Below are 13,790 nucleotides of genomic sequence, written 5' to 3' on the forward strand. Positions count from 1 at the left end.
ATGCACACACACATTCACACACACACTCATACACTACGCACAATTTAGCCTACCCAATTCACCTGTACTGCATGTCTTTGGACTGTGGGGGAAACCGGAGCACCCGGAGGAAACCCACGCGAACGCAGAGAGAACATGCAAACTCCACACAGAAACGCCAACTGAGCCGAGGCTCGAACCAGCGACCGTCATCGTCATGATCATTTATGAACTTTTCATTGAAACTCCAAGAGCTCATGTCAGTGGCTGCTCATCGTCTGCAATTAAATTCAGTTTGCATTGTTATATACCCATGAGGAAAAACCGCATGAACTTTTCATATTACATGAAATTTGTGAAAGACATTTAAAAGGAATAAATACGGTACAGAAATAAGGAATGTTTGTTTCTAGATAATCCATACATCCTCCTAAAGTATGTATATGTTTTTAAGAACAATAATAATCTTTGTGTCAGAGATAGTTATAGGATGAGGGAACTGTATCAGATATTATTTGAAGGTGTTCCTGTTCCTCTTGCACATAAGACTATGTTCTGGGTGAACTGACAAATGAGGTATAACCCGTTATGTTACGCGTGCTTTAAAAGAGCAAACTAGAAAAGATCTTAAGGGCCACCAGCAGCGGACTGTGAATCAGAGTTTGCACGTGGGCAGCCACATACTAATTCAGAGGCTAAATCGAGCTGGCAGGATGTCTCACATGTTCTCTATCATGCTCTGTCAATACAAAGAATAATTGGCATCTTTCTTCTGGGCTAAATCTGGCCGCCAGTTGCCATCGTAACCGTGACTGACAGGCCATTGCACTGCGATGTTCTTGTTCTCAAGCTTTGTGCAAAAGACTCTTTATACTTTCAGCAAGTGGATGTCAAGTTAGCATTATCCTGTTGGTTTTGTGGACTTTATACAGATAGTATAAAAATAAAATAAATAGTTCTGTTGTTCTTGTACTTGGTATTGAGAGAAATTTAAGCAGGTTCATAACACAGTGACCACAAGGTTGGCTTGTATTCACATTAGCTGATTAGTTTGTCTTGTCAGTATTGCTTTTAAAATTCTCAAATTATGTTCTATAATGGCTTAATTTTTTGTAATTTCCCTCTACAGATTGTCTCTTAAGCCTGCTGGTAAGAATACTTTGTCAGTCATTTTTCAGCATTCAAAAGGAAGCCCATATTTGGTAAACCTTAAGCTAAGAGCAAGAGTAGATTTTTAGCTTTTGAGTTTCTAGCAGTAAAAGAACACTAATACACACACACACACACACACACACACACACAGTAAGTACGGAACGTATTCGGCCCCCTTAAGTGTTTCACTCTTTGTTACAGTATATTATAGCCATTTGCTAAAATGATTTTAAAAATCCTCATTAATGTACACACAGCACCCCATGTTGACAAAAGCACAGACTTTGACATTTTTGCAAATTTATTAAAAAAGAAAAACTTAAATATCACATGGTTCTAAGTATTCAGACCCTTAGTATTTAGTGGAAGCTTCCTTTTGATCTAATACAGCCATGAGTTTCTTTGGGAAAGATGCAACAAGTTTTTTACACCTGTATTTGGGGATCCACTGCCATTCCCCCTGGCTAATCCTCTCCAGTTCTGTCAGGTTGGATGGTAAACGTTGGTGGACAGTCATTTTAAGGTCTATCCTGAGATAGCTTAATTAGTTTTAGATCAGGGCTCTAGCTGGGCCATTAAAGAACAGTAACAGAGTTGTTGTGAAGCCACTCCTTCGTTACTTTAATTGTGTGCTTACGGTCATTGTCTTGTTGCAAGGTAATCATGTAGCCCAGTCTGAGGTCCTGAGCACTCTGGAGAAGGTTTTCGTTAAGGATATCCTTTTACTTGGCCGCATTCATTTTTCCCTCTATTTCAACCAGTTCTGTCCCTGCAGCTGAAAAACACCCCACAGCATGATGCTGCCACTGTCATGCTTCATTGTTAGGACTGTATTGGATAGGTGATAAGCAGTGCCTGATTTTCTTCACATTTACCACTTAGAATTAAGGCCAAGAAGTTCTATCTTGGTCTCATCAGACCAGAGAATCTTATTTCTCACCATCTTGGATGGTGTCTTGGAAAGTCCATGCAGGCTTTCATGTTATGCCACTTTGTCATAAAGTCCCAACTGGTGCAGGGGGTTGCCAATCAGGGTTGCTGTGTGTACATTAATGAGGAAAAAAATTAACTTGATGATTGAATAATAAAAATGATTTTAGCAAATGGCTGCAATATAACAAAGAGTAAAATTCAAGGGGGTCTGAAAACTTTCCGTACTCTCTGTGTATTTAATGTATAACACAAGATAGTGTTTAGACAAATATTGAATGAAACTTGCAGGAAATTCGATTATGTAATTAGATCACAGCTTTCACTGCGAACTTAAATCTGTATGCAGCCCTAAATTCCAGAACAGAACAGAACAGATGACAGCAGTCAGAGAACAGAGATCTCCTAAAGACATTAACCCTAATCTCTGGAAGCTCACAACCTTTCATCTGCTGAAATGATGAAGCGTTGCTGGATCTGCTGTGAGAACTGAACCCAGCACTGATCCTCGTTTTCTGCTCATCAGACTGGACTTGGCTGAAGGTCTGGTGTGGGTGTTGCCTGTGTGTTTGAAGCCAGTTTTTTGTGCTTGCCGGCTCTATGAGCGAGTGTGTGGGCAAAGATGCAGTGTTACTGCACTCATTCTTCCTCTGACTGCCTTTTATACTCTTCCTGACGTCAAGGCCAGCCGTTCCCTCAGTAACACAAGCTCTGTGCTCATTCATATTATCACAGTCACATTCTTCAAAGTGGGATTTTCTCTCCATGCCAGGAGAAAGTCTGTTTTCAAGCCTTTAAATGAGCCTCTATGTAGAGCAACGCATGCCGGGTGTGCTCTCTGTCAGCTTGAGAGACTTTTGGCCTTAGAATTAGTTTATAGTCATTTTCATTGCTCACATTCCAACACGGATTAACCGATATTTTATTCCTGCACACAAATGATGTTCAAATTAAGGGGAGCCGCTGTAAATAATAATAAAAAATGAAATAAATGTAAATAACAATAACATCAAACATTTTTTGTGTAAGATAAAGATTATGCTTTGAATTTCCTTATTTTTGAACTTACTTTGTTACACGTCTATGTTTGAAATACCGAAATGAGTATATAAAAGATGCAACATGTGAACAGCCCCCTTAAATGCAAGTGGTTGGTGTCACAGAGAAATACAAAAGAACTTTACAAACAACTGCTCAGCTCTATGTACAAAATACCAAGTCATTACAACCCCTGTTGTTGTGCCTGTCCTGTCCCAGGAGCAGGCTTTCATAAATAATGAAACCTTCCTAAAAAAAAGACCCACACATACACATACACACAAAACAATTTTAGAGTAGAAATAAAATCACTCATTATTTTTGAGTGCATGCTCACTTACAAAGATACTGATGGAAGTTATTATTTATTCAAGTTGGCCAACCCAAGTGACTGTGTTAATGCTCCATTACCTCTCCCTTCTCTAATCACACGCCAGATTCGTCACCCCACTTTATTCTGGGACCTCGCAATTTACAAATTAAGCACTGACACCATGTATAATTGATATGTGAATCTAGAATTGGCTATGCAGTTGAATTATTAGTTGTTTCCAGTGTCATCATGCAACTAGTGTTTAGCAAGTATCTTATGTAAGTTGACAGTGACTTCAAGCAAGCTTTTTGGTCAAAAATCAAATAAAACAACTAAATTGAAGCCAAAAAAGTTATCCTATAAATCCAAAGGCATAATGTAGTAAAGGAATCTTTAGTTTTTTTTTTAGTTTTTTTTTTATTTGTTTGTGTTGTTTTTTGTTTTGTTTTGTTTTTTGTTTATCTGTATAACTTTTGAAGCGAATGGGCTATAATCAAAATTTCCTCTGATTCCTTGACTCAAGCCGATTCAAACGTCATTTGATGATAACGTCATTTTACATGAACATTTTTCCGCTATTTCAAATTTTTTGCAAAACCTATTTAAACGAACTCATCCTAGGCTGTTTGTCTGATTTTCACCAAAATTTAATCACATGATTTACAGACGATGCTGACCAAAAATTATTGAATTCAAGTTGATTAGACAAACTGTTTTCAATTAACTTGCAAACAATTAACAAAAAAAATTTACTTGTTATCTCCATTACGCAATGATGTATTCACAGCAAACTTAGTGTGTGTTACGACAACCATGGTCTGGGGTTATCTGCAGCATTTCGGATCACTGCACCCCCTCCCCCTCCCTTCACTAGTAAATGTAATAACGATATTTCTAAAAATGCTGATAACTTGTGACTACTTTTGCCTATTGTTATGAAACTTGTCTTGATACATTAGTTGGGTTATCCTAAGAATAGGTTAAAACCTACTTTTTCTAACTCCTCTTACATTTTTTTTTTGTCTGATTTGCACCAAATTTGACTCAGATCAGTTTTGCAGTTATGGAATTTGTGTCGATAGGTGTAACGGTTTTCGTTTACAGCACCGACAAATGTGCTGGCATAATGCCAAACTAAATCTAAAGCTGTATCTCTGCAATTGTTAAAGATAATGATACCAAATTTTAGATTTGTCATTGTCGCCTTGCACTGACCACACCACAAAAGTTTGGTGACAGCGCCACCTATGGGACAACAATTATAAGACGGCTATTAGTCGTTATTAATGAATCTTACAAACTTGGTAATAACTTTTGACTGCTTATTTTGCTTATTTTGATGAAATTGGTCTTAAATTATTCCTTGGGTCATGCCAATAAAACAGATACCAATTATGCCAAACTCTGCCAAACCTCCTGTCTGCCATTTTGATTTTGTTCAAACCATTCTTTTTTTAACTCCTCCTAGACCGTTGGTCCAATCTTCATCAAATTTGACTCAGATCATCTTCAGACCAAAAATTATGGAATTCATGTCAAAAGACAAAACTGTTGTCATTTAGCATCTACGCAAACTTGATGTAATACTGCCAGATGACATTACAGGCTGAATCTCTGCTATGGTTTGAAGTATTGAAACCAAACTTTATGTGTGTGATCTAGACCTGACATTGAGCAGACTACATCAGTTTGCATCACCGCCATTGGGCAAAACTGACAAACAGTTTGATACTATCAATAAAAATCATACAAATGTTATCAAATGACCTATTCATAGTTTGTCAATTGCCATAAGACTGGTCTTGCAGATTCCCTGGATCATAAAGAGATGATATAATGTATTCCCTAATTGACACAAATTCCTGTCCACCATCTTGAATTAGTTAGAAAACGTGTTTTGAACTCTCCATAAATCATTAGTCATAATCCACCAAATTTGGCTCAGAACATGCTGTCAAAAAGTTCTAGGTGTTTCCAGTTGCTCTTTAGATTGTTGCTGTTAATTTTATTTTATTTTATTTTATTTTATTTTATTTTATTTTATTTTATTTTATTTTATTTTATTTTATTTTATTTTATTTTATTTTATTTTATTTTATTTTATTTCATTTTATTTTATTATTTTATTTATTTATTTATTTTTATTTATTTTTATTTTATGCTAGTTGAAGTTTTGATTTAGGTTTAAGATGGGATTGTAAGTTTTTTTACGATAGTTTGATTGATTGGTTGGTTAGTTGGTTGGTTGATTGATTGATTGATTGATTGATTGATTGATTGATTGATTGATTGATTGATTGATTGATTGATTGATTGATTGATTGATTGATTGATTGATTGATTGATTGATTGATTGATTGATCTTTGACAAAATGAAAACTGAGCCTCTGTCTGTGTGCAAAAAAAATACAATCTATTATGAACCAACTACATATATTGCAAATAGTGCATAAGCTGCCCTAACAAATTAGCAATTTAAAAATGTTTTACTTTTTCAACCCTTGGCCAACTTTAAAAGAGCTCTGCCACAATTCAGAGACATTTTACAAGTAGTGGTTTAACACAAAGCATGTTTAATATTTAATTAAAGCAGCCATCCTTTTATCTAATGGAGTCTTAATGAGCATTTGTCAAGGTTTTATTTAGCTTCCGATTACCCTCAGAAAACTAAGTGGCTTTCCTTTGTGTCGGACTGAATTGTAAAAACACAGTCCAGAATTGTACTTTTTTTTTTTTTTGGCCCGGGAAGAGCTGCACTAAGACAGATGCTCCACTATCCAGGGAGGCGTCATTAGTATAATCACAGCAGCTCACACCGGCAGCCTCATTAATTAGCTCTGGAAGTGTGTGTTTGTGGAGCTGAGCGTGTGTTTGGATGCTGACATGCATGTTTGGGCAAAGGTTTGTGACGTGGCGTCGCTTCTCAACCGTCAGGTCCCTCAGGATGAGTGGGGTGGTTTTCCGCTGGGCAAAGATGAGGACATCCCATGCAGACGCATGCGCAGTGGCAGCTACGTCAAGGCAATGGCGGAAGACGACAGTGGAGACTCAGACGGCAGCCCCAAACCCTCGCCAAAGATGCAGGCGCGACGGGCAAGTTACCTCAAAGCCACACAGCCATCGCTCACTGAGATGACCACCCTAAAGTAAGTGTAGACACCCACAGTTTTCTGTTTTTTCATACTCGGAATGGAAGAGTTTACTTATTATCTTGATGGAGAGATATTATTGTAGTATAACTAAAACTGAAATCATAAGAAAAAAAATATTTAAATTGAAATAAATATGAAATGATTTTATAATAGAAATAAAAGCATATTAAATTAATTGTTTTCCTTATTTTAGTATCGTCGAGTTGCTATTGTAGTTTTTATATTTTGTTTAAAGTCAAAATTATTAGCCCTTATGTCAAATTTTAAAAGTTTTATAAACATATCCAAAGAGATATTCAATGGAGAGAATATATAATTATTTTCAAACACATTTTTCAGCATAATATTCTAAGGACATTTTTTTAAATGACTAATATCTTTTGTCTTTGACATAATGACAGTATTTTAGTTATTTTACAAGTTAGTATTCCGAATAATGTACAATGTAATAGCTTAACTGATTAAATTAGTTATTTAAACAAGTTATTTGGGCAGGGTATTTATATAATATTGACGCTAAAAAATGTATTATTATTATTATTATTATTATTATTATTATTATTATTATTATTATTATTATTATTATTATTATTATTATTATCAAAACAGTTTTTTATTCCAGCCAAACTATAAAAAATAAGACTTTCTTGAAAATGTTCTTGCTCCATTAAACAGCACTTAGGAAATATAAAAAAAATAAATAAAAAATTCATAAGATGGCTAACATTTTCACCATTTACTGTATGTTTTCAGTTTTTGATAAAAAGTTTTGTGTTTATTTATGTTTGTAAAATGTTTTTTAAAAGTGTATTTTTTTAAAACAAGAATAAGTTGAAGTAATTACGTTTATTTTTTTCTAAATATGTAAAGAGTTCAGATGCAAAAACCTCTAAATGCCATTTGAAATGTTCTTCAAAAACGAGCGTTTTTTCTCAACCTCCTATGTTTATGTTAAATTATTTCACTTTACAAATAATGAAAATACCCTGTTCATCAACATAAATTTAATTTATTGAACCTACCCACAAGAGCCTGAAAAAAATGCTTATTTTAAAAGAAAGGTTTAGATGACATTTAAAGGCATTTGCATGTGAACTCTTCATGTGTAAATATGTTTAAATACATTTTTATAATTTTTTACACTCAACATTTATTTTGTTTCAATTAAAAATAATGCTTTTGCATTTTTTTTTATTTAACCACGTTATACTACCCTTTACTTATGAAATGACTGAAATAAATGTATATTATAAAATTTAAAGAATTACAAATATAGAGTGATATATGTACGTCTGTGTATGCATGTTGTAGGGCTGAACATTATATTGTTTGAGCATCAATATTGCAATGTGTGTATCTGCAATTTTTACATCGCATGATTAGATTACTTATGAAAGATTAAAAGATAAAGATATTATTAAATAAAAAAACACATATTTTTACCATGATGACCATGTTATTTTGCATTTGCTACTGTTAGACTCCCTAGAAAACCATAAAGCACTGTTAATTTAAGTTTTATTTTTGATCTGTCGTATTTATATTTGCTTGTAATTTATTATAGTTTATGCAGATGGCCTGTATAGACTTGATCATCCTGATCAATCTAAATTAATGAAATCTTTTCAAATAAAGCTATTCAAATCATCTAGTAAAATTATATTCATATAGCAATAGATATAATATCACAGCAAAACAAAGTATCACAATGTCAGATTTTCTAGTACATTGTATATTATTTATTTTTTTATTATTTTATTTTATTTTTTATAGTTGGAATTATTTTTATTGTTTTAAATGTTGTTAAATACTCACTATATCTAGACTTGTGTTATGAAGATTGAAGATGTAACTTTGCAATGTGTAAGTAATGTGTCCGGGAATAGTTTAACAATTATTTACAAATATGCCATTTAAAAAGTGAACATTTATAGAAGATATAGCAGACTTACAATGACCAGTGCTTGTCTTTGAGTCAATACAAATGCAAACAAAAAGTGTTGGATTAAGTTTGCTAAATGTGTGGGATCATATAGTAATAGCAGATAATGTTCAAATTGGTAATAGTTGATAGTGGTAGATGCAAAGTCATCGCCAACCTTTTTTTTTTTTTTCAATTCTTAAATTATGACTCCTGACATTTTCATTCTCAACTGAACTACATCTCTGAGCAGACGATACAAATTGGACATTTTCAGATGATGAACTAAATTGATCATTGAAGTGATCATTTGCTGCAATTTTATCCAGTCATGTCTGATTCAAGAGTAGCTTTATAATAATGATTCATTTTAACCAGTTTGGAAGTCGAACTGCATTTCTCTCTGGGGTTATTGATTGAACTCAGTCTTTTCAACAAGATGAATTGATGAGTCAGGAGAATCGCTGAATCAAAAGACATCATGCTGGGAAGATGTCTCATCTGAAAGTTTGTACAGAAGATTTATAGTGAAAATTGGGGCAAGTGGATATTAAAAATACTATTAAACAGTAAATGAAAGATCTGTGCTATTCTACTATGTTGATTAGTGAACCACTTTGGATAAAACAACCAAATTAATCTTCCAACACTTCAGCAAACATCATCTGGACCGAACTGATGGCAGTTAGAATTTTATTTGGCCAATAGATTGACTCCCTCCCCCCTATTTAATGCTTGATGTCCATTTAATTACTGAGAAATCATTTCCTCTGATCTGTATCTTAAATATTAATATTAATCATTAAAATAATAGTTAATAAAAGTTACATATGACATTATCACAAGTAATGATTCATTTACCATTGTGAATGCCTGATTGTATCTTACAGTCAATCAAATCCCTTTAAGGCAAGTTATTTCACTCTGTGGCCATCTTTGAATTGCCTCTCGGGCAGTATGTTCAGGCATCCTGTCAGAATGGGGAAACATCAAATTCTCCAAAACGCTTACGATTACATTACATATTTGGATCCACCAATAAAATTAAACATTAACTGTCCTTTAAGTTTAGTTTCTAAACATCCAAATCAAACAAAATCAGCATATTGTAAGGTTGCCCAAGCATGGGTGCTTAAAAGCAATGAGATCATGACGCCAATCTCATTTATGGTTGTTCTGCACATTGTCATCCTCTGAATAATGATTGTCAGATTGCGCTGCTCTTCTAAAGTAATTCCCAACTTGGTCTTGATGGCGAATGTCCTTCAGAAATAACAGCGACTTTTTGTTTTCAAGCTTGTGGGCGTTTAAGTAGTTGCTGTCATGTGATGTGCGTTTGACAGGACAGACTGTACCTTGCGTTCATTTCATACAGATTACAAAACCAAAAAACACATTTGTTTTCAAGTGCACTTGGTTCATTTAAACCAGTGGTCACCAAACTTGTTCCTGGAGGGCCGGTGTCCTGCACATTTTAGCTCCAACCCTAATCAAACACACCTGAACAAGCTAATTAAGGTCTTACTTGGTATACTTGAAACATCCAGGCAGGTGTGTTAAGGCAAGTTGCAGCTAAACCCTGCAGGGACACCGGCCCTCCAGGACAGAGATTGGTGACCCCTGATTTAAACAAACAGATTTCAAGCTTTATGTGGATATATTTCTTTTATTTGTGAAGCAAGTATTCACTGAGATTCCAGTGAGTTTTTTGACCAAACTGTCATGAAAACACACGTACTAGAAGGCGGGGCTTCATTCGCCATATTGACTGTTACACTTTTCCCCATTCAAAACTATACAAGTGACATGTCCTGTGTATTCTATAGTCTTTGAGTCAATGCAGGAAAATACTTAGTCAGGGTTGTAAAGCCGACAGATCTAGAGCACCGATAGACAGAGGAATCGTTAGCAAGATACTTTTCTTGTAAAATAGGTGTCTATATCTACATATAGCCTAAAAGTAATGTAAAATTAGTTGTGTATTTTGTATTGTAAAGGGGACCTATAATGCAAAAATCACTTTTGAAAGGAGTTTTATTACAGTTCTGTGGCAGTTCTGTAAATATAGCCAGCCTCTAATGGAAAAACAAAACAATTAAACCTATTTTTACAGTCACACTTTATAAAACAGTCCACAGAAACAATTTGATGGGCTAATTTAAAGTTCATGGGCATTGCTAAGCCTGTGAGGTATATGTGGAAGTATGCTAATAGGACTTTTAATTTGCCAAAAGCTTGTGTTAAGAGCTTCCGGTGAACTGAATACCATTGCAAAATCAGTGCGTTTAAAGTCAGTTTTCTTTAAAAATCAACTACCTCCACTGGGGCTGAGGGATGTCCAATATAAAGTGGGTCTCAGATTGTACAAGAAGCACTGCATTAAACTACATTTTTCTCCGCCATGTCTTTATAATATTTTAATAATAATATAAGTAATATAGTATATTTAATATAATAATTTATTTTAGCCCTGTATATATGGAGATTCTGCTCTAGCCTGCCGATTCTGACAGGCCCATGAATGTGCCTAAATGAATGCCAAAGTATAACTCATTGTGTTTTAATGACATTACAACATTGATGCTGTAAAAGGGACTGTGTAAAATGGAAAAAAAAAACTCACAATAACAGGTCACTGGACGTTTATCAGTATGGGAACAACACTAGCTCGGCATATACCCTATTTTAGCAAGATTGACATGATGGTTTCACTGATTTATATTATAATTGACATCATGGGTTTAGCTAGACCCAAAGTTCTACTCAAGCCCCCTAAAAATTGTTACCCCCTCCCCCTTTGCACCAACCACAAACAAACCCCCCACCCCCACTTTTCAACTGTAACTCTGGATTAAAAGTGGCAGTTTCAAAAAGAATATAAACAATTATTTGTGGGGTTAATTTGGGCTGAAACTTCACATACTCACTTTAAGGACATCAGATATTTTACAGCTTATAAAAAGTGGCATAGTAGGTCTTTTATGGTCATCCATTTATTGGTGCAGGAATGCAAATGTGGCACTTTATTTTAGATAACAAAATAAAATAATAATGATAATCTGTCTTTGATAATCCCACATCTGCTGAAATAGCCATTCAAAGGTTACTGTAGGTCAGCACATACACTTTTTCTCTCAAAACACTGAAAACACTGATGAGTTTGGTTAATAAATTGGATGTAATTAAATGGAATATGTACATTTGATTCACTGAAGCTTACATACTTATGTATTACATAAACTAACATTACCAACCTACACAAAAGAAGATATTTTGAAGAATGTTCGACTTGGATATGTATTTTTGAAAAAAATATATGGAAGTCAATTGTTTAGAACAGGGGTGTCCAAACTCAGTCCTAGAGGGCCGGTGTCCTGCAAAGTTTAGTTCCAACCTCAATCAGACACACCCGGGCTAGCTAATGAAGCTACTAGGCTTTCTAGAAACATACTTGCAGATGTGTTAAGGCAAGTTGGAGCAACAATCTACAGGACATCAGCCCTCCAGGACCGAGTTTGGACACCCATAGTTAAGAACATTCTATTCAATGTCTTTGTGTTCAACAGGAAAAAGAAACTCAAGTATGTTTAGAACAAATGAAGGTTAAGTAAATGAGGACAGAATTGTAATTTATTGTATGAACTATCACTTTAATTGCATTGCTAATTTCTCTCATATTACTTAAACTTCTAATAAAGTCAAATAAAATTAAGCATCAAAGTGTCTGATGTTGGCAGCAGCTCTAACCACATTCTTCTGCGCTGATAACCAACGCTTGGCATCTCTTAAAGAATGACTGCAGTGCTTTAGCCACGTAATAGTCATCCAGCTGGCCATCTAACAGCTCCAATCCCCTCCGCCCATCCTGTGCCCAATTTTAAAGAGAACCAGAGCTGCACTCAACACCTTTAACACCTGCCAAACATGCAGATCTGTCACCATGTAGCTGGAGAGTGCATTGAGTTTATTAACTGTGTGCTGCTGCTTTCATTTCTCTACGGAGAGCTGCTGTTTTTCATGTCAAGATATAAATTTGTGTGTGATTTAGATCTCTGCTGTTTCAATTTTTCTCTTGCTTCAGAAATTCTTGTGATAAGACATGTCGGTTTAGTCAGGCTTTTTTCATTTTTTTGTGCTGCTTGTGCAAAATTAATTATGTTTTCTTAACAGAGAATAAAAGTTTTATACAGATGGTGTTTTTACTTTAGAAGAAAAAACGCTTTGATGCAAAGTCCAATCAGTTCCTCTATTTTGGCTCTTTTTTTTCAGTGCTTTATTTATTACTTTTTTTTGTACAATAAATTGCTCTATTAAGAAAGCATTTGGAATGTAAATGTGATATTCAAAAGCTTTTGCCTTCTAGGTTGGAACTTGATTTACCTTCAAATTAATCGCGTCTTTGCGATCCAAATTGAAAATCCATTAGCAGTCTATCCAGAGGGCCGTCAGACACTTGCTGCTGTTTGAATTAAATAATATCACATAGGAGTGGTATAGTACAAACATTCATACAGAAAATGCAATGTTGTTCTAACTGCTGCATGTGCTGAAATTCCCAGTCTCCTGGACGTCATTTATGACACCATTTTCCTAATTAATTTATAATACCATATTGGGGGAAAAACAACAAAAAGCTGCTGGATTTTCCCACAAACAAAGTTGTCTTACACATAAGACATTATATAGATATTCATACATAAGACTTTATACAGTCCTCAGCATATATAAGTACACACCTTACAAATCTATCTTTTAAATTTATATATTTAATAGGCAGCTTTACAATATTATATGTGTGCATATTCATTAGATCAGTCAGTACTGAAGCCAAATCTGGAGCTGATCTAACAAAATAACTTAACATAACGGTCCAAAAACTATTACACTCAAATGTATGTTATAGAAAAATATTAAATACAAATTAAAAATATATAATAAATATTTAAAATTTAGTTTGTATTTTTTTTTCAATATTTTGCCTGAATTTAAATGTATTATCCTTCAATTACTAAATATGTTTGGTGACTACAATATTATTTGAATAAATATATCTGTTTAATAAATATGTTTTGTTTAAATGCACCAAAATACATTGAATACATTTACTGAGAAATAGATAAAAATATTCATAATTAAAATAGGGTGTACTCAATTATGCTGAGCACTGTATTAAACGCATCAAATTAAATTAAACTGTGTATCATTGCCCTGCTAATAAACATATGTGTTGTTTAATGTGTTTGAAATGTGTTTGCTCAGCAGACATTTTACATTTTACATTTGTATACTTACCAGTTAATGTTAC

The 13,790-nt window shown here is 34.2% G+C and overlaps 1 protein-coding gene across 18 annotated transcripts in view; it reads left to right on the plus strand.

Annotated features, from left to right (window-relative positions):
* dlgap1a (discs, large (Drosophila) homolog-associated protein 1a) overlaps positions 1-13,790 on the plus strand; it is a 207,299-nt gene that overhangs the window by 121,924 nt on the left and 71,585 nt on the right. For 17 of the 18 annotated variants that reach the window (XR_012388949.1, XR_012388972.1, XR_012388952.1 and 14 more), the window contains exon 4: positions 6,347-6,558. Coding sequence is in view for 15 of the 18 variants with exons in the window: in XM_017358897.4 (XP_017214386.1) it covers positions 6,347-6,558 (212 nt within the window). In the remaining 3 variants the exon portion in view is untranslated. Of the gene's footprint in view, positions 1-6,247; positions 6,559-13,790 lie in introns of all 18 variants that reach the window. The other variant, NM_001202455.1, reaches the window with a different exon arrangement.

This window comes from Danio rerio, chromosome 2 (assembly GCF_049306965.1).
Source record: "Danio rerio strain Tuebingen ecotype United States chromosome 2, GRCz12tu, whole genome shotgun sequence".
Lineage (NCBI taxonomy): Eukaryota > Metazoa > Chordata > Actinopteri > Cypriniformes > Danionidae > Danio > Danio rerio.